Genomic DNA, 27,670 nt, shown 5'->3' on the forward strand with positions numbered 1-27,670 from the left:
TGAAAGCGGCTGGAGGAGCTGGGCGGCAGGAGAGCGGCTCGGAGCCCGGGCCGGAGCCGGAGCCGGAGCCGGAGGCAGAACGGAGAAGCCAAGAGCCCAGAAGCCAAGCACCCGCCGAGTTGAGCTCCGTCTCCGAACCGAGCCAAGGCAGGTAAGGCGAGCTCCGGCTCCCTCCCTGGAGCCTGCGGGGCCGCCCTGTCCCAGTCCCGAGAGCCCCTGAAGGTGGGGATGATGAGACCCGTCCTGCCTTCCTCTTCTACCTCAGGGCTCTGGCTCAGTCTGGGTCCCTCTCCATCACTGCCTCTGTCTCAGCTCCTCTGTCTCTTTTCAGTGTCTCTCTGTCGTTGTCTCAGCCCACCTCTCCCCCGTCAGTGTCTCTGAATCTCTCCCCCCCACACCTCCATCTCTGTCTTTTTGCTTGTCCTTTCTCTCAACCCCCTCCCTGTCTCCCACTTCTTGTTTCTGTCTGTTTCTCCACCTTCCCGGTCTCTGTTTCTCCCCCATTCCGGTCTCTCTTCTTCCTCCCCATCTCTGTTTCTCTTCCTCCCTCTTGTTCCCCCCTCCATGTCCGTTTCTCCCCACTCTTTTATGGTTGTCACCCCCTTTTGGCTCCCCCCTCCCTAGTCTCTGATTCTGCCTCCTCCATTTCTCTGTCTGTCTCTCCTCCTATTCCTGGATCCTCACAGAGTGTCTTCTATTCTCTTATGGAGAGGAGGGGGTTAACCCCATATATACAAATAAGGAGCAGAGATGGGGCTCCCATGAGGAAGAGAGACCCCACTGAACCAGGGGAGAGAACAGTAAGGACAGGTGGCCTTAGGGGATGTTGAAAACCTTAGACTGGGTTGTCAGAACACTTGAAACCTAACTAGGTGACCCTGAACAAGTGTCTCTTTTTCCCTGGGCCTCAGTTTCCCCTGTCTTATGCCTTAGAAAGGTGACACTTCCCGGGGGGAAAAAATGTGCACAGACAGCTGCCAGACTGTGTGTGAGCATCAAGGAGTCTGTATGTGTATGTGAGAAAGGAGGGCTGCATATGTGTGCTGGTGACAAAGAACTCTTGGGTGACAATGTGTAGGCTGGGAGGGGGGACTGATGGAGGTATTTGCCAGGCTGAGGAAACTGAGTCACTGAAACAGCATCCCCTTCCCCTGCCTGGATCCACCCTTTTACCTTGGGGTAACAGACAGGAACCTAGACTCAGCCTTTGGCTGCCTTTGTGAGGCCTGAGGGAAAGTGTAGGAACTAACCAACTTCCCCCACATTTCTGACCTGAATCACCCACATCCAGACACATACACAAATTTGAGCACACATTGAGAAAGACATGCACAGATGCATAGACACACCCACCTGTATATACACAGGCAGCCATATACACCTGCACATAGTCATTCAGCTATACAAGCAGAGATATCCAGGAGCTTGAAATGCCCCATTTCCCTCTCATTCTCCCCTTGGTCAGCTGTTGGGAATCCATCAGCAAAAACAGAGTAGAAGGGGACTGTTACACTGGACAGACACCTACATTCATCCAGCTTGGTCCTGGCTGCCCCAGGTTCCCAAGTTAACTCTTAAAGGCCCTTCCTCCTCTTCTAAAAAGATCCTCTGCCCAGATATTGCCCAGAAACTGAAGCACACAAATCAAGGATCTCAGCATGCACTGCTGTTATGGTCAGATCCTCACCAGATACTGTGATGTTTATAACAGGTATTATTTGTGTGAGGTCTCCCTCCACTTCTGGCCAAGGCCTTGTCTCCTCTTCCAGGCCCAGTTGAGGGATTCTCTCTCTCTCTCTCTCTCTCTCTCTCTCTCTCTCTCTCTCTCTCTCTCTCTCTCTCTCTCTCTCTCTCCTTTTCTCTTCTCTCCACTCCCTCCCCATGTCGGCCCCTGGAAAAGATCAGGGACCACACAGTGCAGGACAGAAGGGAGGAAGGAAAAAATGGGGCCCCAGGAAGTAGGTCAGAAGCCAATCACTGTCACCCCTTCAGTTTAATGGATAATCTTTTTTCCCCTCTGGCCCTGGACTGCCAAAGTAAACTCTCATTTCTCTCGAGTGTGATTGAGTATGTGAGGTGGGAGTGTTGGGGAAGCCCACTGGGTTTTCCCTTTCCCCCAGCTTCCGTGTTTCTGTCTCTCTGCAGGTGCTGCTCTTTCTCTGCTCTCCCTCCTCTCCCACTCCTTTCATCTCACTGTCTTTTTTCACTCTAGCCCCTCAGCTTCTTTCCAACCCACTGCCTCCTATTCCTTCTTTTTCGTCCAGCACTCCTCTTTCCTTCTCTTCCCAGTGAATTTTTTGCCCCATCTTCTTCCTATTTTCTCTCCCCTCATCTGTCTTCCCTCCAGCTGATCCTTTCCTCCTTTTCATTCTTTTCCTCTTCCTTCCTTTTCTTCCCCACCTTTTGCCCTACCTGTTTCATCTGCTTCCTTCTCTCTCCCCTTTCTGTTTTTTCTCCCCTACCTTCTGTCTCTCCCATCACTTCTCTCCCACTGCCTCTTCCTTTGTCTCTTTTCTCCTCTCCCTCTCCCCTTCTGACTCCCTTCTCTTCTCCCCATTCTCTTCTCCCTTCCCTCTCTTCCTCCCTTTTCTCTTCTTCCACCTCTTTTTTTCTCTCTCCATTTCTCTCCTCCTTTTGTCTTTTCTCCCCTCCTTCTCTCTGTCTCCTATCTCTGATCCCATCCGGGGCCTCGTTCAGGTGCCCTCAAAATGAGGCCGACTCTGCCTTTGCTGCCGCTGCTGCTGCTGCTGCTGCTGTGGGGAGCCAGGGGTGGGGCCGAGGCGGGAGCTGGGAGCCCAGGCAAGAAGACCCTAAGCCTGGCGGGGGACCTGGTTCTAGGCGGGCTGTTCCCGGTGCACCAGAAAGGGGTCCCAGGGGCTGGGGGGAACGGGGAGTGCGGCGGCCCTGTGAACGAACAGCGCGGTGTACAGCGCCTGGAGGCCATGCTCTTCGCCCTGGACCGCATCAACAGCGACCCGAGGCTGCTGCCCGGCGTGCGGCTGGGCGCGCACATCCTCGACAGCTGTTCCACCGACACACACGCACTAGAGCAGGCGCTCGACTTCGTGCGCGCCTCCCTCAGCCGCGGCGCCCCGGGCTCCCGCCACGTGTGCCCCGACGGCTCCTACGCCATCCACGGCGAGCCGCCCACAGCCATCACCGGCGTCATCGGCGGCTCCTACAGCGACGTCTCTATCCAGGTCCGCGGGGAGGAGGGCCCGGGCATGGGTGGAGTGGTCTCGGCCAGGGGAAGGGGTAGGGCCAGGGGCAGGGGTGGAGGTGGGAGGGGCAGTAGGTACGGGAGAGGGAAGAAAAGAGACTCGGAGAAACAGGGACGACAATAAGACACCGTAACAGAGGAGGTAGAATGAGAAATAGAAAAGGCAGCGGTCTGAGGAAGAGAGGGAATGTGAAATAGAGATAGCAAGACAGAGCAATGCACCGAGAGACGGGTCTGAAAGAGACAGAGAAGACTGAGAAATGAAAACACAGAATCTCAGCCTCCTTCAGAGGTCCCTCTCTGCATATTGAGTCCAATCCATTCCTGATACATTTGGGGGAAAGTGAGCTGCTCTTTGCCTTTGCGGGAAGAGCTCCCGAAGCAACCCATTCCATTTCCAAATAGCCCTAATGGAGACACAGAGAGTGAGAAAAGGACGCACAGAGACAAAGACAGAGAGAGACAGAAAGAGAGAGAGAAAGAAAGGATGTGGTGTAATACGGAGATGGAGGGGCAGAAGGCAACAGAGACAGGCAACAGGAATGGAGTTAAAGAGATAATGAGAGATCTAGACAAATAGGGATAGAGATTAGCAAGATGGAGATCATGAAATGCAAAGATCCAGCAAGAAACATTTGGGGGGGGGAGAGGGGAAGAGGAGAAAAGTGGAGATTGTACAACACAGAGGCAAATGAAAAAGAGGGACCCCGGAAAAGAATAGACTGAATTTGATCCTCAAAACAACCTTAGGAGTTAGCTGCTCTCCCAGTCTTAAAAGAAACTGAAGATCATAATAAGGGTAGAGTGATTTGCCAAGGGCCACACAGAATTAATATATGAGGCAAGATTTGATATGGGTCTTCATGACACTATGCCCTGTGCTTTTTGCCAGTGTGTCATTGATGCGTCTGAATAGAAATAGAGACAGGTGGTGAAAGACGGATTCACAAAGAAAAAGTGAGAGACAGGACAGAGATAGAGAGACAGTAAGATTCAAAGACAGGAACACAAGTTAGAGAAATGTACAAGGAAGTGGAGGCAGAAAGAAAGGTCAAAAGGACAGAGAAGAAAAGACTGTGAAACATGGAGAGATGGATCTACAGATACCTGGATGGGATGAGTGGGTGGGAATGAAATAGGAAGCAGAGGCTTTGGATATTAGGGAAGGGATTGGGATGGGAAGACAGTTTCCTATGGTAGGGGTACCCACGTGTACAGGAGGAAGCTAGGCTGTCCACACACACACACACACACACACACACACACACACATATACATACATACATACATCTATATATACACCAGTTTCTTTCTCCTTCCCTCCGCATCCAGCTCTGTATGGAAGGCCTGAAGAGGGAATCCTGTTGCAAAGGTCCCTGGGGAGGGGTGAGCCAGTGCAGGCCCAGCTGAGGTCTTGTCTGCTCTTACCATCTGCCATTCTGGCCCATGGGAGACAGGGTCCAGGACCAGGGTTTCCCCTTCTTTCCCTTCCTTTCCCCTCATTGCCAGCTACCTTCTTCTCAGCTGAGGCTACCCAGTCCCCCAGGTGCTCCACCAGGCAGTGGCCCTTGCCAAACACAGAACCCAAGAATCCAGATCCCCAGCTGGTCTTCACCCCAAGATTAGGTGTGGCTGTACAACGTACAGCCTGAGTCAGAAAGGAGAGAGAAAAGTCGAGGGAAGGGAGCTGTTTCCAACGGAAACAAAAGGTGGTTAAACAAATATTAGGAACAAGGATTCCTGAGTCCACCCTCATGTAGGAGGAAGGGGCAGAGGGGCCTTTAGTTTTTCCTTTGGAGACGATGTAGAGGAGGCTCCTAGAAATTAGCCTGGGGGGGGGGGTGTAACGAGAAATGGGTGGGGATCTTCCCTGGGGAGGAAGGAAAGGAGCCTGGAGGGTCCCTACCACCTACCTTACCTGCCTAAACTTGGACAAAGTCAGCCCCCTCTCTGGTATTGTTTACACGTTTATAAAAGGAGCATTGAACGAGATGCTCTCTCCAAGGTCCTTGCCTGCTACCGAGTCCAGGATTCCCTGGGGCCTGGGACAGTGGAGGAGCGGCTAGACCAGACCAGATTGGTCCTGTCCATACCCTTTATTGAAAGAGGTAGAGTTCGCGGGGTCCTTCCACTGCTACCCCAGCCCCTAAGGCCCCAGAATTTTTAAACCAGAATTTTTATATCGATCTCCAAATGCTCTGCCGTCGTGTGGCTGCTCTCCAATTTTCGGTTTCGGCTGGCATACCAACGCCAGTACGCCTGGATGATGCAGGCAGCAGCCCGCGCCCGGCAGAAGCAGCGGCGAATCCGCCACATGCGCGCCCGCGCCTGCAGTTTGACCACGGCGCCCTCCTGCCGGGAGTAGAGCAGCAGCATCGTCCGCCGTCGCTTGTCCAGTGCCCGGGCCAGCACAGCCCGCCACCAGCACTGAATGATCCAGGCACGGAGGGCCGCGTGCAACAGCGTCCGTCGAACCAGCAAGCCCCTCCACCAGGCCTGGATCTTAATGGCTGCCTTGTTCTCCTTGTCCTGGGGTAGAAGGGGGCCCGCTTAGAGGGGGAAAAGAAATATTTCTTCCAGCCTAGAACCTGGCGCTTAGCCGGGTGTGCATTGCTCCTTTACCCCTATCCTCTTCTTTTCCCCTAGCCCATCCGCTAGCTTCTCTTCACAATCTTCCTTCTTCTCCCATCTCCTCACTTCCCCCACAGCCCTCTCCTCCTCTCCTCCCCATTCTTTTCTCTTCTCCCAGCTCTCTCTCTCTCTCTCTCTCTCTCTCTCTCTCTCTCTCTCTCTCTCTCTCTCTCTCTTTCTCTCCCTTCCCATCCTCTCTCCTTCCTATTCTCTCTCCCTTTTCTCCTCTCCCTTTCCTCTCCACTCTTTCCTCAGACATCATCCAGCCCATACCCGTAGCTGACCTGATCAAGAATCCCTCCAAAACATTCTCAACGAGGGGTCATCCACTTGTCACTTGAAGAATTCAAGTGAAGGAGAAAACCCATTATTTCTGGAGACAATCCATTTCACCTTTGGAGAGGTCCAATTGTTAAGTTTTCCCTCCCATATTCCCTAAATCTGCCTCTTTACACTTTCCAACCATTGCTTTTAGTTCTACCCCTCCAGAACCAAGCAAATGAATCCAATGTACCCTCTTTCATGTGGTAGCTTTTTTTTTTTTTGGTTATTTTTTTTGTAATGTGACAGCTTTGCAGATAAATAAAGATCATCTTCCCCCCCCCCAAGTATTTTCTTCTCCTAGTTAAACAATCCCAATTCCTTCAACCAACCCTTTAGTGGTTCTTTGGTCTCCCAAAGCATGGTCCTGGCCATGCTCCTCCTGCTAGTTACCAACTTTCCTTGAGTGTGGTGCTCTGAACTAAGCACAATCCTCTACTGGGTCTGCTGAGGGCAGAACCAGCATCTCCTTCGTTCTGGACATCAAGCCCCTTAATGCAGCTCTGAGATAGCCTTTGCTGGCCAGATGGACAGCAGTGTGGCACTATGGACTCATAGGGAACTTGCAGACCACTCTTTAGGTCCGGTCATTTAATCAGCTCAAACTCTACCTAATACTGTTGTCTGACCCACAACTCTCCATTTGTCCGGAAGAATAACACAAAGAGACTTTGTCCAATGCTTCCTTGAAATCAAGGTCAAGCACCAGCCGACCACAACTACCTAATCTGCCAGTCCAATTACTCTGTCAAAAAAAGAATGAGAGTCATTTGGCATGATGTCTTTGCCTTCTTTTCCAGATGTTCCCAAGCTAGTCCTTTAATTTTACAGTCTATCCCACCCCCCAGAAATTGAGGTTAAATTCTCTGGCCTAAAGCTTGCACAGTCTCTTCTTCTTTCCCCCTTCCTCCCAAATCTGGATATTTGCTGTCCTCTGGTCCTGCAGCACCTCTTCAAAGATCACTGAGAATAGCTAATGGCTCAACAAACACATCTGCCAGCTCTTTCAGTTTCCTAGGCTGTTCTTGACCTGGCAACTTGAATTGAAGAGGGCAGCTATGTTCTTCCTTCTATATTTCCTTCCTTATGTCTCCCTCCTCCCCTCTCTGCTCTCCATCATCCTCCCTCCCACATCCCTCCATCATCTTTCCTTTTCCCTTTTTTTCCTTTTTCTCTTCCTTCTTGCCTCCTCCCCTTCCTTTTATTTCATCTTCTCTCATCTCGTCTTTCTCTTCTTGTTCCTCTTCCCTCCTGAATTTTCTTTCTCTTCTCTCCCCCCTCCTCTCCTACCAACCCCTGCCCCATACATGGATCAAGCCCAGCTATGGATTTCCCATCAACCCTCATCTTTAAGCCTTTCCCCCAAGCCTCTTGCCTTACTTTTCTTAACTTCAAAAAACAAACTCTTTTCTATTTCCTAACCTTTAATCACTCTACTGCCCCCTTAGTCTATCCAACTTCCCCCAAGGACTCAAAGCAAAAGCCCTGCCTCCTCCAAACTACCTCTACTCACCTCCATTTCTTCCTCCGTTTCTGATTCTTCTGTTTCTAGCTCCTTCTTTTTTCTTTTATGTGCCGCCTAATGTGGAAGAGGGGGAGAAGGGGATGGGTGAAGAGGGGGAAAGGAAGCTGCCCAACTCCTCACACCCCAGCCCAGACTCTAAGGGACCCAAAGCCCCCAGCATCATTCTGGATTTGCTCAGAGATATCCAGAGGTGATCTGATCCTTCCCCGTACCTCAGGGAAGATCAGCCCTTGGTCCAAATCAGCCCTTTCCTCCCTGAAATTATGAGGACCTCCAGGCTCTTGCCCACCACCCCTGGTCTATCCCTTACAGAGAGTAGAATTCCCATGGCTTCCAGACAGATGATGGTCCAGCTGTCTTCTTGACCTTAGCTTAGGTAGTCCTTGCCTGGTCTGAAAAAGGGTGACAAGAACCATCTATGAGGTCACAAGAGTATCTCTGACTCAAAGATGTGCTCATTTCCACCCAACCACTGAGAATGAAAAGGATGGAGGTTAGACAGAATTCTAGAGTGAGAAACAGGATCCGTGGGTCTCTAAGGGAAGGAGCTTGGGGAAGGAAAACATGAAAGTTCTCCCAATAAAATGGGGCCATGGAAAGGATCTGGATGAGGAATAGAGCAGTGGTGATGAGAGCAGGTCACCCAAACCAAAGCTCAGGGTCTACGAGTCATGTGTCTGGGGAATGGAGAGATTCCTTGGGAGGTCCTTTCCAGGGAGTAAGTAAGCTAGGAAACTGATTTGGTCCCCAGCAAGTATCAAATAAATCACTCACTTTGATGCTCCCAGGACCCTGAGCTTCTGACCCCCACCTGTTCTTCCAGGTAGCCAACCTCCTGCGGCTGTTCCAGATCCCACAGATCAGCTATGCGTCAACCAGTGCTAAGCTCAGCGACAAGTCCCGTTACGATTACTTCGCTCGTACAGTACCCCCAGACTTCTACCAGGCCAAGGCCATGGCTGAAATCCTCCGCTTCTTCAACTGGACCTACGTATCTACTGTGGCATCAGAGGGTGACTATGGGGAGACTGGCATCGAGGCCTTTGAGCTGGAGGCCCGGGCCCGCAACATCTGTGTGGCCACCTCGGAGAAGGTGGGCCGGGCCATGAGCAGGGCTGCCTTCGAGGGGGTGGTGCGAGCCCTGTTGCAGAAGCCCAGCGCCCGAGTGGCTGTAGTGTTTGCTCGCTCCGAGGATGCCCGAGAGCTTCTGGCAGCGGCCCAGCGCCTCAACGCCTCCTTCACCTGGGTGGCCAGTGATGGTTGGGGTGCCCTGGAAAGTGTGGTAGCCGGCAATGAAGGGGCAGCAGAGGGCGCCCTCACCATCGAGCTGGCCTCCTACCCCATCAGTGACTTTGCCACCTACTTTCGAGCCCTTGACCCGTGGAACAACAGCCGAAACCCTTGGTTTAGGGAATTCTGGGAACAGAAGTTTGGGTGTAGCTTTCGCCGGCGGGACTGTGGGGCCCACTCACTCAAGACAGGACCCTTCGAACAGGAGTCTAAGATTATGTTTGTGGTCAATGCGGTGTACGCCATGGCCCACAGCCTGCACAACATGCACCAGGCCTTGTGTCCCAACACCACTCATCTCTGTGATGCCATGCGCCCAGTCAACGGGAGGCGGCTCTACAAAGACTTCATGCTCAACGTCAAGTTTGATGGTAATGAGTCCATTCCATTCTACAGGCAGTCATTAAGCACCAGCTATGGACGAGTGCCCTGACTTGGTACTGAGGAGACTGAGATGTTTTAAAAAATGCCATGGGTATTCTCCACAGGAATCATAGACTGATAGGGAGGAGATAGTGTGAGAGTGTGTGAGTGTGTGGTGTGTGAGAATGTGTGTTGTGAGTGTTGTGGGTGTTGTGTGTGGGAGTGTTGTATGTGGAGGGCGGATGTGTGTGTGTGAGTGATCCAGACAAAAACATGAGGGAAACAGGAGGGAGAGGGCATTTTGGTTGGCTGGGAGAATCAGGGCCAGCTTCAGAGAGGAGTTGGCCCCTGAGGAGGGCCTTGAAGGAGGGGAAGTCATTCACCATATGGAGACAAGGAAGGAAGGACTTCTAGATTTAGAGCTGAAAGGAACCATGGGGCCGTTTTATCCAAATCGCTCATCTCACTGGTGAGCATATATCACAAGTCTGAGAAGTCAAGTTGGGGCAGCTAGATGGCACAGTAGATAAAGCACTGGCCCTGGATTTAGGAGAACCTGAGTACAAATCCAGCCTCAGACACTTGACACTAGCTGTGTGACTCTGGGCAAGTCACTTAACCCTCATTGCCCCACCAAAAAAAAAAGTCAAGTTACTTTCTTGACCCAGGTCACGTGGGTAGTAAGCTGAAGAAGCCAGGTCTCTGATGCCCAGTCGGCACCACTTCCCCTAAACCACACTGCCTAGGCCTAAGAGCCGGGTAGCCTGCTCAGATACACAGACAAAGAGGACATAGGAAGACTGGGCACGGCTAGCTGGTGGGCCAGTTTGTTTGGAATGAAAGGTCAAGTGCAATGAACACTGAGCAAAGACCAACCTCGATACCAATGGGGAGGTTGGAATGATAGGGATGACCATGTGTATGGCTTTACTTTTGTATGGATACTGGCATCCAGGTATATGATGAGATGGACTCGTATTGATCTCACAATGCACCTTGGATGGGGACAGAGGATATGTGCTTGGCAGGGTCACACAGGTAAGATTAGGGGTGGAGCTGAGATTAGAAATAAGGTCTCTGACAGGGCTCAAATCAAGGCTCTGTTGACTGGACCATGGAAAGGTAGAGGAGATGAAGAAGAGTGGGTTGTTTGGAGATGAGTGGGTTCTGGAGGAGGGGAGTTGTTCAAGTTTACTTGGACTCACAGGGAGGAGGGTGAAAGGAAGCCCTGGAAAAGATCTAAAGGAGAGGATCCCCCTCTAAGTCCCCAACCCTAAGCTCAGGATAGGGACAAGCATGTAGAGAGGGGACAGTCAGTCCTAGTCAATAATCTGTGTACTAAACATCTTCCTCCCCTAACAAGTAACCACCCCCAGGGATAGTTGAGGCAGAGGGAGGGAAGGGCTCTGGATACTAAATGTGAGAGGCTTCGGGGGAAGCTACCTGAGGAGGGGGACGCTGGTGTGGGTTGCTGTGAGAGTCAGATTTAGGGTCAGGGCATGGGAAGAATCATTCTCCATCTGCTTTCTTCATCTCCAGGGCTATATTCATACTCTGATGTTCTCATGAGTTTCCCTCCCCCCAAAACATAACTAGTTTAAATTTATTTCCCTTTAAAAACAGAACATGAGGGGGAAGCTAGGTGGTGCAGTGGATAAAGCACTGGCTCTGGATTCAGAAGGACCTGAGTTCAAATCCAGAGTCAGACATTTAACCCTCGTTTGCCCAGCCCCCTCAAAATTATCTTTCATCCAAAAACATAGAGCATGTATCTTTTGGAGGGAAGGAGTGAACTATTGTGAAAACACACTATGGCGAGCTGTCATGATTTCAGAAAGCCTGGGAATGACTGGATTCGACTTCAACTCGATATAAGCATCAATTTGGGGCAGATAGGTGGAACAGTGGCTAGAGAGCTGGACCAAGGTCAGGAAGTTCAAATCAGTCCTCAGATAGTTACTGGCTGTGTGATGCCAAGCAAGTCACTTGGCCTCTCTCCATCAGTTTCCTCATCTGTAAAATGAAGGTAATCATAGCTCCTACCTGCTTGGGTTGTTTGTGAGGATAAAGCGGGATTGTATTTGTAAGTACAATGTTATTAATAATCGTGATACCTAGGCCATCAAAAGCTGCATTAATTAACTTAATTAATGAATGATCTTGGGTTGCATTGAGAACCTACAGCATCATCCCCGGGCAGAGAGGTGAAAGTTCTGTTATTCTAAGCACCAAATCTCAGGGAGGGCACTAACCAGCTGGGACCTACCCAGAAGAGGGTGACCAGCATGCTGAGAATAGGGAGACCAGGGATACAAGGATCCCTGAAGGAAATGAGGATGTTTGGCCTAAAGAAGAGAAGGATCGGGAAGAACCAATCACAGTCTGCAAATAGCTGAAGGGCCAGTGTGGGAAAGCAAAAATTAAACTTTTCTTTACTTGGCCCCAGAGGGCAGAACTAATAATAACAGCTGTCATTTCAATCTGGCTTTCGAGTTTGCAAAGGGTTTTGTGGCTATGATCCTATTTGAGCTTCCCAGGAACAGTGAGTTAGGCATAGTCAATACTATTGTCCCCATTTTAGAAATAGAAAAACTGAGGCCCAGAAGAGTTAAGTGATTTGGCCAAGGTCACACAGGTTACTCCCAGCAGAGTAGGGATTGATGCACAGTGCAGTTGGAAATAAGGGATTAGTATTACATTAGAGTCAGGCTTGTGTTTGGGGTTGGGTGGGGTATAGGTATGGGGTTATTTGGGAGACTGTGTGAATGAGAGTTGCTACTAGGTGTGATTTTGTTTGAGGTGGATAGGTTGGAGAAGGGTTTGATGGGGCCAAAGCTGTATTTGTATCAGGTATCAGGCTGGGGTGAATTCATTTCAATCCTGGAGTCTCAGTCAGGATTATTTGTTTGGGGGTTAGTGTATGGTTAAGACTGATGGATACTGTTTGTGTTTAGGGTGGGTTTAGAGCTGGTTTGAGATTAGGGTTAGGGCAGCTAGATGGTGCAGTGGATAAAGCACCGGCCCTGGATTCAGGAGGACCTGAGTTCAAATCCAGCCTCAGACATTTGACAAGTACTAGCTGTGTGACCCTGGGCAAGTCACTTAACCCTCATTGCCCCACAAAGAAGGAAAGAAAGAAGGAAAGAAAGAAAGGAAGGAAGGAAGAGAAAGAAAGAAATTAGGGGTAGGGAGGGTTAGAGTTGGGGCCTGAGGCTAGGAGAAGTTTAGAATTAGGTTCAAAAATGAGGTGGAATTCAGGTTTGGGATTAGAGTTTGATTTGGGATTAGGGTTGGGGAGGGTCAGAGTTAGGGCCTGAGGCTAGGAGAAATTTAGAACTGGGTTCAAAGCTGAGTGGAATTCAGGTTTAGGGTTAGAGCTTGGTTCAGGATTAGAGTCAATGAGTTGAGTGCAATGAGCTATCCCAAGACTCAGCTCCCTCCCTTGTTTCCCCCTCCTCTTCCCCTCCCGCCAGCACCCTTCCGGCCTGCTGACACCCACAATGAGGTGCGCTTCGACCGTTTTGGCGATGGCATCGGCCGGTACAACATTTTCACCTACCTCCGTGCGGGCAGTGGACGCTACCGATACCGAAAAGTCGGCTATTGGGCCGAGGGCCTGAGCCTGGACACCAGCCTCATCCCATGGGCTTCCACCCAGGGCACTGCCCTTCCTGCCTCTCGATGCAGTGAGCCCTGCCTGAAGAATGAGATGAAGAGTGTGCAGCCCGGCGATGTCTGCTGCTGGCTCTGCATCCCGTGCCAGCCCTACGAGTATCTGCAGGATGAGTTCACCTGCACTGACTGTGGCTTGGGCTACTGGCCCAATGCCAGTCTGTCTGGATGCTTTGAGCTGCCCCAAGAGTACATCCGCTGGGGGGATGCATGGGCCTTGGGGCCCGTCACAATCTCCTGCTTGGGTTCCCTCGCCACCCTTTTTGTCCTGGGCGTCTTTGTTCGCCACAACGGGACGCCGGTGGTCAAAGCCTCGGGCCGGGAGCTCTGCTACATCCTCCTAGCCGGCGTCCTGCTCTGCTACTCCATGACCTTCGTGTTCATCGCCAAGCCCTCCACGGCAGTCTGTGCCCTCCGAAGGCTCGGCTTGGGCACTGCCTTCTCCGTCTGCTATTCAGCCCTGCTCACCAAGACCAACCGCATCGCCCGCATCTTTGGTGGCGGAGCCCGAGACGGGGCCCGGCGCCCACGTTTCATAAGCCCTGCCTCCCAGGTGGCCATCTGTCTGGCCCTCATCTCCGGCCAGTTGATTATTGTGACCATCTGGCTGCTGGTGGAGGCTCCAGGCACAGGCAAGGAGACTGGACCGGAGAGGAGGGAGGTGGTGACCTTGCGCTGCAACCATCGGGACTCCAGTATGCTGGCTTCTCTTGCCTACAACGTGCTGCTCATTGCACTCTGCACCCTCTATGCCTTCAAGACCCGCAAGTGTCCAGAGAACTTTAACGAGGCCAAGTTCATAGGTTTCACCATGTACACCACCTGCATCATCTGGCTGGCCTTCCTGCCCATCTTCTATGTCACCTCCAGTGACTACAGGGTGAGCGGGGACGTAGGGCAGGCTGGGAAGGCAGGCTGAGACCAAGGGGATGAGAGAAGGAATGAGGGAAAGAATGGAAGTGGGGGTAGGAGGAAGGGAGAGCAAGGGGTAGGGTGCAGGAAGATGAAGAAAAAGAATAACTCACATTTCTGTAGATCCTTAATCACTTCCAGTCCATTTTCTCATTTCCTCGCCTCACTTTCCCACACAAGTGTTATTATCCCAATTTACATATGGGGAAACTCCGGGGAACAAAGTGGCCTGTGTCAAAGGTTACAAAGCTAGGAGCGGTACTGGGATTCAAACCCAGGCTCTTTGGCTTCAAATCAACCAATAATGGCTCATAAGCATTCATTAAGTGTTTACTATGGGCCAGGCATGTGCTAAATACTTGAGATACACATAAAGAGCAAACACACAGCCTGGCCTCAAGGAACTTATATTCCAAAATCGAAGGGGAGGGGCCCAGCTCGAAGGGGAGAGAGAAAGGTACATACGTGGACTGGGAGCAGAAATGGTAGAAAGATATGAGGGAAAACAGCCTTGGGGGAGGGAGAATTAAGGAGAGCAAGATAGGATTGGGGTGGTGGAGATTTAGAGCCGGAAGGAGCCCGGGGGGGCTACCACGTCCAACATCCCCGTGTTATGGAAGAGGACATTCAGAGGCACGGAGCTGTTCAGTGATTTGCCCAGTATCCCACATCTAGAAAGTGTCTGAGATGAGATTTCAACCCCTCTCTGAAGTCCTGTGCATGTCGAGGGAGGTCAGTTCAGTTTCCCTAAGTTATTTCAGTCCTACTATGAGTCTCAGTTTGGAGAGGACGGAAGTATAAGTGATTTCCAGAATCTTTTTTCCTCCACCTGTCTCCAAACCTCCCCCTGGCCAATGGATTCCTCCGTCCTCTAACACAAGAGACGATTGATGTCTGCTAACTCAGACGTCATATTCTGCTCAACTAAAATCATGGCCAGGAGCCCCTCAAAGTAGCATACTGATTGCCATCAGCCTCTCTCTCCTTCACCACCCATCACTGGGCTTTGGATGGAATCAGAGGACGTGGGTTTAAACCCCTCTTCTGCTGTTTACTTAACCTGTGTGACATTGGGCAAAATCCCTTCTAGTGTTTATGCCTCAGTTTCCGCATCTGCAAAATGGAACAGTCGGACTAGATTTCCAGTCCTTAAGGCCATGAGTCAGCTTTACCTCAGGCATCATAGAACAGGGGTCAGAACCCTAGGCTTGGGGTCAGAAAGACCTGAGTTCAAGTTTCTCTTCAGGCACTTACTAGCTCTCATCATGTTTAAACCCCCTCTGCCTTATTTTCCATATGTTTAAGATGGAGATAATAAGACCCTTATCACTACCTCCCTACACTGGGTTGTTTTAAGGCGCTGATGAACTACAATACAGAAAAGACTTTACAAATTTTAAAGCCCTAAATTAATGTCAGTTATTATTAGTGTTACCAAGCTGTCAAAGAAGCTTGTGCGGAAAGACTGCGTTGTACTTCAGGAAGGGTCTGCCTGTTGACCTAAACACCGCATTTTCAGTCATTTTCCAGTCATGTTTGATTCTCTGTGACCCCATGAGGAATTTTCTTGGCAGAGATACCAGAGTGGCTGGATATTTCCTTCTCCAGCTCATCTTACAGATGAAGAAACTGAGAAAAACAGGGTTAAGTGACTTGCCCAGGGTCACATAGCCAGTAAATGTCTGCATCCAGATTTGAACTCAGGTCTTCCTGACTTCAGCCGTGGCGCTCTATCCACTGTCACTTAGCTATCCTCCAAAACACCTGCATACAGGACTCTAAAAATAAATATGTTAGGCATGACCATCTCTATGGCCCTTCCCAGCTGAATCTTCTATTTTACTCAAATTTCAGCAGCATTGAGGGTTTCCAAAGCACTTTCCTCACAACCACTTTATGATAGATCAAGAGCATGTAATAGCACACCAATTTTACAGATGAGGAAAGTAAGCCTCAGAGAAGTTGAGAGTCTTTAGAACTGGACCTCAAATGTGGGTCCTCTGACCCCAAGCCTCTTTCATGTTAGAACGAAGGACTTCTTCTTTCTGGCTGAGTTGGGCAGGGAGTGGAAAGTGCACTCCGTTTGCAATGGAGCCCCAGTCCCACCGCTGGGATGTGCACCCCCGGCCTCATGTGTAAAACTGGGTTCATGATGACAGCTACCTCATAGCGGTGCAGTGAGGAAGAAACGGGGTAACATTTGTAAAGTTATTTGGAAACTGTAAATCTCCACGCAGAAGTCCTGGGTTATTTTTATTATCTGGCCGATCCTGTCTGAGGCAGGAATCCCTCCCACAATATCCCTGATAGGGAGTCATCCGGCCTCTGCTCAAAGACTTCTAGTGCTGGGAGCTCACTGCCTGATAAGGCCATCCATTTCTTTGTTCCATAGTTCTCCTTGTCAAGAAATTCTAACACACTGCACTGAGATCTGCTTTCCTAGGACTTCCCTGATCCTGTGATCCCCCTTCAACCCTCTTGCACCAAGCAAAACAGGATCTTCCTTCCTTCCCTTTTTTCTCTTTCACCTTTTTTTTTTTTTTGCAGGGCAGTGAGGGTTAAGTGACTTGCCTAGGGTCACACAGCTAGTAAGTGTCAAGTGTCTGAGGCCAGATTTGAATTCAGGTCCTCCTGAATCCAGGGCCGGTGCTTTATCGACTATGCCACCTAGCTTGCCCCCTCTTTTTCTTTCTTTCACTTCTTCCCCCTTTCTTTCTCCTTCCCTTTATTCCTTTTTCTTTCTTCCTCCCTCCTTCCTTTCCTTCCTCCTTCCTTTCCTCCTCCTTTTTTCTCTTTTTTCCGTTTCACCTTTTCTCTTTCTTTCCCTTCCTTTCCTCCCTCCCTCCTTCCTTTCTCCCTTCTTTCCTTCCTCTTACATTTCTATAACACTGATTTTTTAAATATCATAGACTTTTTTATCTAAAAAACCCCGGTATTATTTATTTCTTTTGTTTTTAAATCACTGTCATTTCTGGTTCTACCCCCCGTCAGAATTGAACCCTCCCTTATATAAAGAAAAACAGTTAAAAACAACTGATCCTGTGACTGCATCTGACAATGTTGATAGTATTCTCTATTTGTACTTCCCCATCTCTTCTCAGAGGAAGCCTCCGTATTTGATTAAATGTTTTCCTGGACCATTACTGATTTGGTTTTTTCCCCACATTAACTTTGAGTTCAGCTACTTTAATTCATTTACATTGTTGTAGCTGTTGTGTGTTTTGTTCTTTTCCTTCTGATTCTTTTGTTCTACTAAGTTCATACAAATCTTCCCATGCTTCTCTCACTTCCTATTATTTGTCATTTATGTCATAACATCCCATTATATTCATATACCATATTTCAACCATTGTCTCATCAATGGGAAACTCACTGTTTCCAGTTCTTTATTGCCACAAAAGTGTTGCTCTGAATATTTTAGTGTATATTGGACCATTGTTTCTGTCTTCGACTTCCTTTGGGTCCATGCCTCATAATGAGATCACTGAACTAAAGAATATGGATAGTTCAGTCATACTTCTCAAATCATTCTAAATTTTTATCCAGAAGTGCTGGAGCAGTTCACATAACAATCAACAGAGCACTAGTATGCCCACAATCAATAGGCATTTATTAAGCACTTACTATGTTCCAGACACTTTACCAAGCTCTAGGGATACAAAGAAAAAAAATTTTTTTAAATAGTCCCTACCCTCAAGAGACTTACATTCTAACAGGGGAGACAACGTGTTCATTAAAATTGGCACATGTGGGGGCAGCTAGGTGGCGCAATGAATAGAGCACCAGCCCTGGATTCAGGAGGACCTGAGTTCAAATCCAGCCTCAGACACTTAACACTTACTAGCTGTGTGATCCTGGGCAAGTCCCTTAACCCCAATTGCCTCACCAAAAAAAAAAAAAATTGGCACATGCACAATAAACAGAATAGATAGAAGATAACTTTAAAAAAGAAGAATATGGAAGCACATGGAAGGTGAGGAGGGAAGACTAGAAAAGGCCACCTACAGAAGGTGGTACTTGAGAAAGTCAAGAATTTTCTGAGAATCAATTAAGGAAAAGAACACTCTAGGCATGGGGGACAACTGGTGCTAAGACCAAAAGACAGGAGGGGAATGGAGCATTGTGGATGGGCTGCAGGATAGAGGATAGAGGATGCAGCAGGAAGTGATGTATAAAAAAGATAAGGAGGACAGCTAGGTGGCGCAGTGGATAGAGCACCAGCCCTGGAGTCAGGAGTACCTGAGTTCAAATCCAGCCTCAGACACTTAACACTTACTAGCTGTGTGACCCTGGTCAAGTCATTTAACCCCAGTTGCCTCACTAAAAAAAAAAGAAGATAAGGGGGGCGGCGCAGCTAGGTGGCACAGTGAATAAAGCACCAGCCCTGGATTCAGGAGGACCTGAGTTCAAATCTGACCTCAGACACTTGACACTTACTAGCTGTGTGACCCTGGGCAAGTCACTTAACCCTCATTGCCCAGACCAAAACAAACAACAACAACAACAACAAAATAAGGAAGGGTTAGTTTGTGAAAAGCTTTAAAAACCAAAGAGACATGTTGTTGTGTGATCCTGGAGGTCATAGGGAGCCATAAGAGTTTATTGACAAGTGGGGATGACATTGTCAGAAGATGTGTGGAGGATGGATTGCATTGGGAAGAGACCTGAGACAGGGCATCCCATTAGAAGGTTATTGCAATATTTCAGGAAAGATGTGGAAAGGGCTTGAACTGGGGTAGTGGCTGTGTGAGTGGAGAGAAGGGGACATGTGAAAGAGATGTTGTAGGGGGAAAATGACAAGATTTGGTAACTGGTTAGAAATTTATGGTGTTTCACAGTGGATAAAGCACCGGTCCTGGATTCAGGAGTACCTGAGTTCAAATCCGGCCTCGGACACTTGACGTTTACTAGCTGTGTGACCCTGGGCAAGTCACTTAACCCCCATTGCCCCGCAAAAATAAATAAATAAATAAATTTATGGTGTTTGAGGATGATGCCAAATTTGAGGACCTGTGAGAATATTGCCATTTTGTATCATCTTTGCTAATGTGTAGGGTTACAGGTGAGACCCCGAAGTTGTTTTACTTTTACTTATGTTATTTCTCTTATTTTTAATATCTGGAGAATGATTTCAATTTGTCATTTGTAGCTTGAAACTCTTCTTTAGAAAATCGTTTGTTCATATCCTTTGACCATTTATACACTGGAGAATGGCTCTTGAGTCATATATTTGTGTCCATTTCCTATGTATCTATGATAACAGGCTTTTATCAATGACATTTCAGTGGTGTCCTGGTAAAGGTTTTACCACCCAGCTCTTCAGGGCGGAAAATGTATGCAGGACACACTTTTATGTTTAATTTGCATTATAAGCATTTTTTCTATTACTTTCTGAAGTCTAGACTGAAAATTGAACAATTTGCTCTTGCAAAGCCTGACTGGCCAAGCTGGCTCCAGTACACCCCTACAATGATTTCTTTTCCCTTGAATTGATTTTGTCCAAACAAAAGCTTTTTAATTTTATGTAATCAAAATTGTATTTGGTCTTTGATGATCATTGTGACCTTGTGAATTGAGTTCTCTCCCAGCCATAGTTGTGATATGCTCTTCATCCAAACCCCTTTTCTATGTGATGGACCTCCTCAGCTTTCATGGCTCCCTAAATCTTCTCTTCTTCAGGCTAACACCCAAGTCCTTTCAGTGGCATGGTTTCTACTCAGTCCCAGGCAAATTCTTTGGGTCCCAACCCTTTGTTCATATGTTCTAGTATAAAAGTGATGAAAATGTTATAGCATTTTATATTCAAAAGTCTCTTCTAACTTTGATGTTCTGTAGTTCTTGGACTCTTATAACAGGACCCCAAGATATGTTGGGGGGGTGTCTCTCATGTGGGTGGAGTTGGGAAGACTGCAACACAGAAGCCCTGACTCCTGCTACCTCCCTCCAGGTGCAGACCACAACCATGTGTGTGTCTGTCAGCCTCAGTGGCTCCGTGGTCCTAGGCTGTCTCTTCACCCCCAAACTTCACATCATCCTCTTCCAGCCGCAGAAGAACGTAGTCACTCATCGAGCACCTACTAGCCGCTTCAGTGTCACAGCTGCTGGCTCCAGCATCTCTCATGGTCAGTCTGTGCCCCATGGCCTTGGTGCTCCATCCATCCTCCCCATCCCATCGTTACAGAATCCCCACAGCTATTCCTTAGGATCGTAGGTTATCCTGGCCCTACCCACACCTGAGTCCTAGTCTCCCATCAAAACCTGGTCTATACCCATTCTTCCCCAGATTCCAGCTTCTGACTCATTATGCCCTCTTCCCAGAGTTCAGATGAATGAAGACATACTCAGGTCACCAGCTGTGTGACCTTACTTTTTTTTGAGGAAAATAGAATGCCCACCGAGAATGTAACTGAAAGAGAAAGGAAGGAGTTAAAGAGAAAAGTCTCTGTAGTAGAAGACTCCCAGATCCCTCCCTGAAATCCACCACCATAGAGAGGATTCAGCTGAGCCTGAGAAAAGACCCTTTTTGGAGTAGATGCCCTCTTCTGCCCTTCTATGTGATTCATGAAATTCCCTTGTCCCCACCACTAACCTCTCTGCTTTCTCTCCCCAGGCTCTGGCTCCCAGTTTGTCCCTACTGTATGTAATGGACGGGAGGTGGTGGACTCCACAACTTCATCCCTCTGAGGGCTGAGCCCCCAAACAACTCAGTTCCATGGCTAGAGGGGGGAGGTAGCACAGTGCCCTATCCCCGGGGCCCAGGTCGACCAGCCTGGAGCATTGCAATAACCCCAAATCACTTCATGTCTTTCTCCAAACATTGTCATCTCACCTAATCTCGAAAGGTTGCCATAACAACCTAACCCCATCCCACCTCCCAACCTTGGCCCAGGGTCAGAAGTTGCTGGAGAATGTTGGGAGCATGGGGTGCCCAGTCAATAGGTCCTGGCTTTGTTTGAACCTATAGCATCCAATGGAAACCCGAGGGTGGAATCTGGGGGAGTTGGAGGAAAGTAGAAACACTGAAGGTCTGGAATCAAAAGGTTTATGTATTAGGAAAGCAGCCCCCAAAGGGGAAGAAGATAGAGGAGTCAGGCTCCCCAGTCCTTGGTGTATCAAAGGTGCTTCCAGCTCCGGGCCTGACTCCTAATCCTAACTTTATGTCCTAGGGCTTTTGATTTTTTATATAAGTTATTCTAAGACAAGCAGGGGGAGAGGGGGGAGAGGAGGGAGCATCCAGTCTTCCTGCAAAATATTGTATCCTGTGATTTATTTTGTAATTTCTGTAAATAAAGTTTTTTTTTAATCCAAACCCTTGTCCTCTCTGCCCTGATCCTGGCTGCCTTTAATACACAAGGGTAGGGGCACAGGAGGGAGATTTATATATAGTGGGTTAGGGTCCTTAGATGGCACCATCCTTTGCTGTGACCAGGAGGACAAAATGGAGCAGGGACATCGTCATCCCCTTGTCACTAATGGTTCGTGGGTCCTGGTGCAGCAGAACTTCCTCTGGGTCAGGCAGCCCAAACAATGCCATACTTGGACCTAACTCACAGGGTCGTGTGATGTTGGGAGAGTCAGGGGAACCCAACCTGAATTATAGTATTGCCTCTGCTGTTCACCACCCATGTGAGCCCAGGCAAGTCCCTTCATTCTGTGATCATAAGATGAGGTAGGTGGTGGGACCAGATGACCTTTTACAGTCTCTTCCAGCCCTAAATCTGTGATACTGTGAGCAAATGAAATGATGTGTGTGCAGAGAAGTCTGCAAACCTTAAAGAGCCATACTCATTTCAGCTATTATAAATTATAAATGAGTCCTAGTGTCAGAACCTAGAGAGCAGTCAGAGAAATGAGGGATGGGATCTTGGAAGGGAAGGGGATCAGTGCATAAATCTTTAGGAAGGTCCTGGGGAGATTATAAATACTGAGGGAGGAAGAGATGGTTGGTAAGACTTCATAGAGGTGGTAGGGCTTCTTCTGGTCCTTGAAAGATGGAGAGGATTTACCAAGGAAGGTTTGCTTGGTCTGGAAGGCTGCTCAAAGAGGGGGGTGGTCTGACATCAGACTTAGATGGGAATGAAGGATTGGGGCAGGAGAAAAGAGAGTGAAGAAGCCCTACAATGGATTAGCACTAGAATTCAGCACCTCTGAATGGAAAGTTCCCTGGACAAGGGGAAGAAGGGTGAGAAGAGTCAAGGAGAGAGTCATGTACTTCACAGAACTGAGAATGTCAGAACTGGAAGGGCCCATTAAAGAAAATCTAATTAAAATTCAACAAACATTGGATGCCTACTGTGTGCAGAGCACTATGCCAGCCTCTGGGAGAGATAGTTTAGGTAAGATAGTCCCCATACCTCAAAGAGTTCATGGTCTAGTGACACACAAATAACTACTACATAATTTTACATATGTATATGAGAATTAGAAAACAAAGTGTTACATGAGGTCTAAAATTGATACTTGAGATCTGAGAGGAAAAGGTTATTAGTGATTAAGGGCAGCTAGGTGACACAGTGGATAGAGCACTGGCCCTGAAGTTGGGAAGACCTGAGTCCAAATCTGACCTCAGACACTAGCTGTGTGACTCTGAGCAAGTCACTTAACTCCAATTGCCTTAACCATCTGATGCCATCTCCAGTCATCCTGATGTATTTATCTTTTTTTTTTTTGGCGGGGCAATGGGGGTTAAGTGACTTGCCCAGGGTCACATAGTAAGTGTCAAGTGTCCAAGGCCGGATTTGAACTCAGGTACTCCTGAATCCAGGGCCGGTGCTTTATCCATTGTGCCACCTAGCTGCCCCCTGATGTATTTATCTTGTCACTGGACCCAGATGGTTCTGGAGGAGTGAGGTTGGTGACTTCGCACAGCCCTTCCCCACTTAAGTCCAATTCATTGCAAGTCATGATATTTGTTATGGTCCTCTTTGAGAACAAAGGACCAACAATAAATCAATGATCAGGAAAAATCAGAGAAGACTTCTTGGAGGAGGTAGCGTTTAAGCTTGGCTTTAAAGGTTGGATAGGAATTCAAGGGGTGGGGGAAGGGATGTGTATTTGGAACTGACAGCCCCAGACATAAGGGACAGCACAAACAAAGTCAGGAAAGTACAGAGAAATCATAAAGGATTCAATTCCATTCAATGAACACTTATTTATGTGTCTACTATGTTCAAGGCACTGTGGTAGGCACTTCGGTTATAAAGACAAAAATGTTCCTGCCCTCAGGGAACTTACATTTGTGTGATGCATACACAAATAAGTAAATACAAAGCAAATACAATCATTTTGGTGGGGACGAGGGGATAACTAATAACTGGGGAGAGAATCAGGAATAGCCCTATATAGGAGGTAGTGCCCGAGCTCAACTTTGAAAAAAGCTAGGGACTCCAAGGGGCAGAGTTGAGGAGCAAGAGCATTCCAGTCATGGAAGATAAGCTGTGCAAAAGTATGGAGATGAGAAATAGGTTGTTCTGTAAGGGGAACAAGAAATCGTCCAGTTGTTCTGAAACAAGGTTCGTGAGAAATCAGTCTGAAAAAATAGGATGTTGTCATATTGTGAGGGTCTCTAAATGTCAAACAATGGAGTTCGTATCTTAGTCTAGAGGAGATAGAGATAGACTGAAACTTCTTGACATTATCAGACCTGTGCTTTAGAAATATCAATTGGACGGCTGTGGGGAGACTGGACTGGGGAGAGGAGAGACTGGAAGCAGGGAGATCAATTAAGGAGGCTTCTGCTGTAGTCTAAGCTAGAAGGATAAAGGTTTAAACTAGGGGGTGGCTATGCGAGTGGAGAGAAGAGGTCAGGTTGAGAGAGCACTCAATCAATAAACAAGTATTTATTAAGTGCCAAGATCTGACAACTGATTGGATACTAGGGATGAGGGGAAGTAGACGATAACTCTGAGGTGGTAAACCTGAAAGACTGGAAGGATAATGGGACCCTAGACAGACATAGGGAAGTTAATAGGAAGGAAGGGTGGGTTTAGGGAGACAGATGTGTTCTGTTTTGAGTTTAAGATGCCTATGGGATATGTAAGTTACAATAAGAACTAGGCTTAGGATTAGAAATATGAGGACTGAATAGGTAGGTCTGGGAGTTGTTGGAATAGGTATGATCATTGAGGGGAAAGGTGGACAATAGAAAGGGCCTAAGACAGAATCTTAGAGTACATCTGTGCTTAAGGAAGAGCAGAAATGATGACCCAGCAAAGGTGACTGAGAAGGTGTGGCGAGCCAATTAGGAGAACCAACAGAGTAATGTTATGAAACTATGGAGAGAAGAGTGCGTACAAGGGGAGGGAGGTTGTATCTCCAGCATGTAGCACAGTGCCTGGCACATAGTAGGTGCTCAATAAATACTAGTTGACTAATTGACTTATCAACAGTGTTGAAAACCAAAGAGGGGGCCACTAGGTGGTGCAGTGGATAAAGTACCAGCCTTGGATTCAGGAGGACCTGAGTTCAAATCCAGCCTCAGACACTTGACACACAGCTGTGTGACCCTGGGCAAGTCACTTAACCCTCATTGCCCTGCAAAAAAAACAACCAAATAAAAACTGCAGGGAACTCAAGAAGAATGAATGAGTGGGGCAGCTAGATGGCACAGTGGATAAAGCAACAGCCCTGGATTCAGGAGTACCTGAGTTCAAATCCGGCCTCAGACATTTGACACTTACTAGCTGTGTGACCCTGGGCAAGTCACTTAACCCTCATTGCCCCACAAAAAAACAAAAAACAAGAATGAATGAGTGGATTTAGCAATTAAGAGATCGTTGATGATTTTAGATACAGAAGTTTCAGTTGAGTGGTGAGACTGGAAGCCAGATGGCAAGATATTGAGAAATGGGTGGTGGGAGGTGAGGAAAGGGAAGCAAAGAGTGTAGTCAACTTTTTCTAGGACTGTTAAAGTGAAGAAAAAAACAGGATGATAGCTTGAGGGGATGGCAGGCTTAATTGATGAATATTTTGTTTTAATATAGGGTAGGTTTGGGCATGTTTATAGGCAGCAGAGAAGAAGTTAGTGAATAGAGAGAGATTAAATACTAGAAAAAGAAAATGGCCAAAGTGTCAAGTTCCCAGTAGAGGCAGAAGAAGTTAGGTCACAGTATCATAAACATGGAACTGGAAGACCAAAGACCTTATGGCCCCATTTCCTCATTTTATTAAAAAGGAAACTGAGGCTGAGGAATTCTCAATGACTTGTCCAAGATCACTCAGATCATAACCAACAGAAGTGGGATTCAAACTCAGATCCTCTGACTTTGGGAAAGAGAAGGTCCACCTCTTCTTCCTCAGTGACTGGATGCTTGAGAGGATTTGAAGTGTGGCATGAGGGGGCAGCTAGGTGGTGCAGTGATAAAACACTGGCCCTGGATTCAGGAGGACCTGAGTTCAAATCCAGCCTCAGACACTTGACACTTACTAGCTGTTTGACCCTGGACAAGTCACTTAACTCTCATTGCCCCGCAAAAAAAAAAAGAAAAGAAAAGAAAAAAAGAAGATAAAAGAAGTGTGGCATGAGGAAGAAGAGGTAGTTCACAATGAATGGACTTTGTTTCCTTGGCAAAGGTTGAGGCAGAGTCCTCTGCTGAGAGGGACAAAGGAGGCGGTGATGGATACTGGAGAGAGGAAAAGGTTTGCAAAGCAGAGGCAAGAAAAAGATTGCTTTGCAGCAGTGGGGTGCCGGACAATTGTGATTAGGTGCCATAAATCTGCATCAGACTCAGCATGGTTGTGACTTTTTAAAATTACATTTTCTTTTGTATATTAATAATCTTCAATAAACATGAACATTTCAGTGTACAAAAAAAGAATACACAAGAGGATTGCACATAAAATAGTGAACTTGTGTACGGTTTGGGAAAATTTTTTTTTTTAGGGCATATTAAATTGGGGGCATCTAGGTGTCAGACTGGATAGAGTACCAGACCTGGAGTCAGGAAGACTCGTCTTCATGAGTTCAAATCCAGCCTCCACTGTGTGACCTTGGTCAAGTCACTTTACCCTGTTTGTCTCAGTTTTCTCATCTGTAAAATGAGCTGGAGTAGGAAATGGCAAACCACTCCTGTATCTCTGCCAAGAAAATCCCAAATAAGATCACAAAGAGTCAGACACAACTGAAACTACTCAACAACGACAACAAAATTAACAGTAGTATCAAAATTGACCTATTTTGTATTCCCTCATGAACTTTTTCTTTTCTTCAATGTATGCTGAATGATTTCTTGGTGTTCTTTTCTTTTTGCATCTCTATCACTAGCTGCTAACTCACCCCTCCCGAAAAAGACTCTCCCCTTATAATACACAGAGTCAAGCAAAACATTTCAACACACTAGTCACATCTGACAATGTCTGTCTCTAGTCCATCACTGTCAAGAGGTGGGTGCCATGCTTCATCCTTTTGAAATCATAATGCTCAGTGTGGGTATGATCAGAGGTCTGTAGTCTTTCAAAGTTTTTTTCCTTTACATTATTGTGGATCCCATGTAAATTGTTTCTAGGTTCTACACATTTCCTCTTCTTATAGTGTAATAACATGCCATTACATCCCATATACTACAATTTGTTCTGCCATTCCCCAATTGATGGGTACTCACTTTGTTTCCAATTCTTTGCTACCACAAAAAGTGCTGTTATAAATATTTTGTTAATAGATGAATCCTTTACCTTTTGTATTTGAACTCTTTGGAGTATATGCCTAGTAGAGGTATCTCTGGTTCAGGGTGTGCACAGTTTAGGGACTTTTGAAATGTAATTAATTTAAAATAATTTTCCAGAATGTTTGGACCAGTTTACAGTTCCACCAACAATGTATCAGTGTGCCTAGCCTAACTCTCAGTCACTCCACCAATACTTGCCATTTTCACCTTTCTTTTGTCTATCTTCGCCGATCTGATGGGTATGAGATAAATTTCAAAGTTGTGTTAATTGGTCTTTCTCTTGTTATATTAGTAATCTGGATCAAATTTTCATGTTTCATATCTCGCTTTTTATTGGTATTTGCTTCAGTGGTGCTGATCACTCCCATTCACTATATTGTAAAGGTCTTGTGTCCTTGTCTTTATCCAAAGGGAGTTCACTTAATGGAGTAGCGGGGTAGGGGTAGTCTTCTTCTAAATGTCTTGATGTTATTTGGCTATGGGCTGTCTGTTGGTTATTCTTCATTCTAATTATTGATCCACTTCTGCTTCCAGGCACACATATCTCTGATGTAACATAAAACACTATATAGATTCTGCTATGATTATTAGAAGGACCCTTGAACTGGGTAAGGAACCAGTGTTTCCTCCAACCCCCAGCTTAGTTTGAGATGAATCTTCTTTCTCCTGCCTTGCATTGCCTGGCCCAAACAAGAGTCCTTCCAAACAACGTGCCCCATTTGGTGAGGACTACTGCTCCCTTCTGCTCCATTCCCCACTCAGACTCTAGTCCTTTCATACATTTCTGAAAAATCTGCCATCCCAAGTCATCCTTATTTCCTACTCCAGACAAGAGAGAAAGGACAGACAGTAATTTCTAGGCAGTGCAAGGTCATTAAGAGCCCACAGGCTTCAGTGAGGCCGGCAGAACAAAGGAGGGAATTGCTGAAGGCTAACAGGTAGGGGTTTGCAGGGGGAGCAGTGGAGGTCAGAAGGAGACAACTGGGTTGGGGTTATTGGGAGAGCAGAGAGTGTCAGGGTGTGGCAGGTGGACAGCTGGCAAAATCACAGACTCAGAACCTCAGAGTTGGAAGT

The 27,670-nt window shown here is 47.5% G+C and overlaps 2 protein-coding genes across 3 annotated transcripts; one reads left to right on the forward strand and one right to left on the reverse strand.

Moving 5' to 3' along the window:
* On the forward strand, positions 1-21,191 carry GRM2 (glutamate metabotropic receptor 2). Of its 2 annotated transcripts, none has more exons than XM_043979168.1 (5): positions 1-151; positions 8,521-9,358; positions 12,824-13,902; positions 19,882-20,056; positions 20,545-21,191. In XM_043979168.1, the coding sequence occupies exons 2-5, from the start codon at positions 8,653-8,655 to the stop codon at positions 20,616-20,618; spliced, it is 2,034 nt and encodes a 677-aa protein (XP_043835103.1). In that variant the 5' UTR covers positions 1-151; positions 8,521-8,652; the 3' UTR covers positions 20,619-21,191. The 2 variants fall into 2 exon arrangements, with proteins under 2 accessions (XP_043835103.1, XP_043835102.1); XM_043979167.1 differs by lacking the exon at positions 1-151 and adding an exon at positions 2,546-3,200.
* On the reverse strand, positions 5,384-7,691 carry LOC122740665 (IQ domain-containing protein F6-like). Its single transcript, XM_043983205.1, has 3 exons — positions 7,686-7,691; positions 6,570-6,690; positions 5,384-5,769 (listed from the first exon to the last, which is right to left on the reverse strand). The coding sequence occupies exons 1-3, from the start codon at positions 7,689-7,691 to the stop codon at positions 5,384-5,386; spliced, it is 513 nt and encodes a 170-aa protein (XP_043839140.1).
* Positions 21,192-27,670: the final 6,479 nt, after the last annotated feature.

This window comes from Dromiciops gliroides, chromosome 1 (genome assembly GCF_019393635.1).
Source record: "Dromiciops gliroides isolate mDroGli1 chromosome 1, mDroGli1.pri, whole genome shotgun sequence".
Taxonomy (NCBI): domain Eukaryota; kingdom Metazoa; phylum Chordata; class Mammalia; order Microbiotheria; family Microbiotheriidae; genus Dromiciops; species Dromiciops gliroides.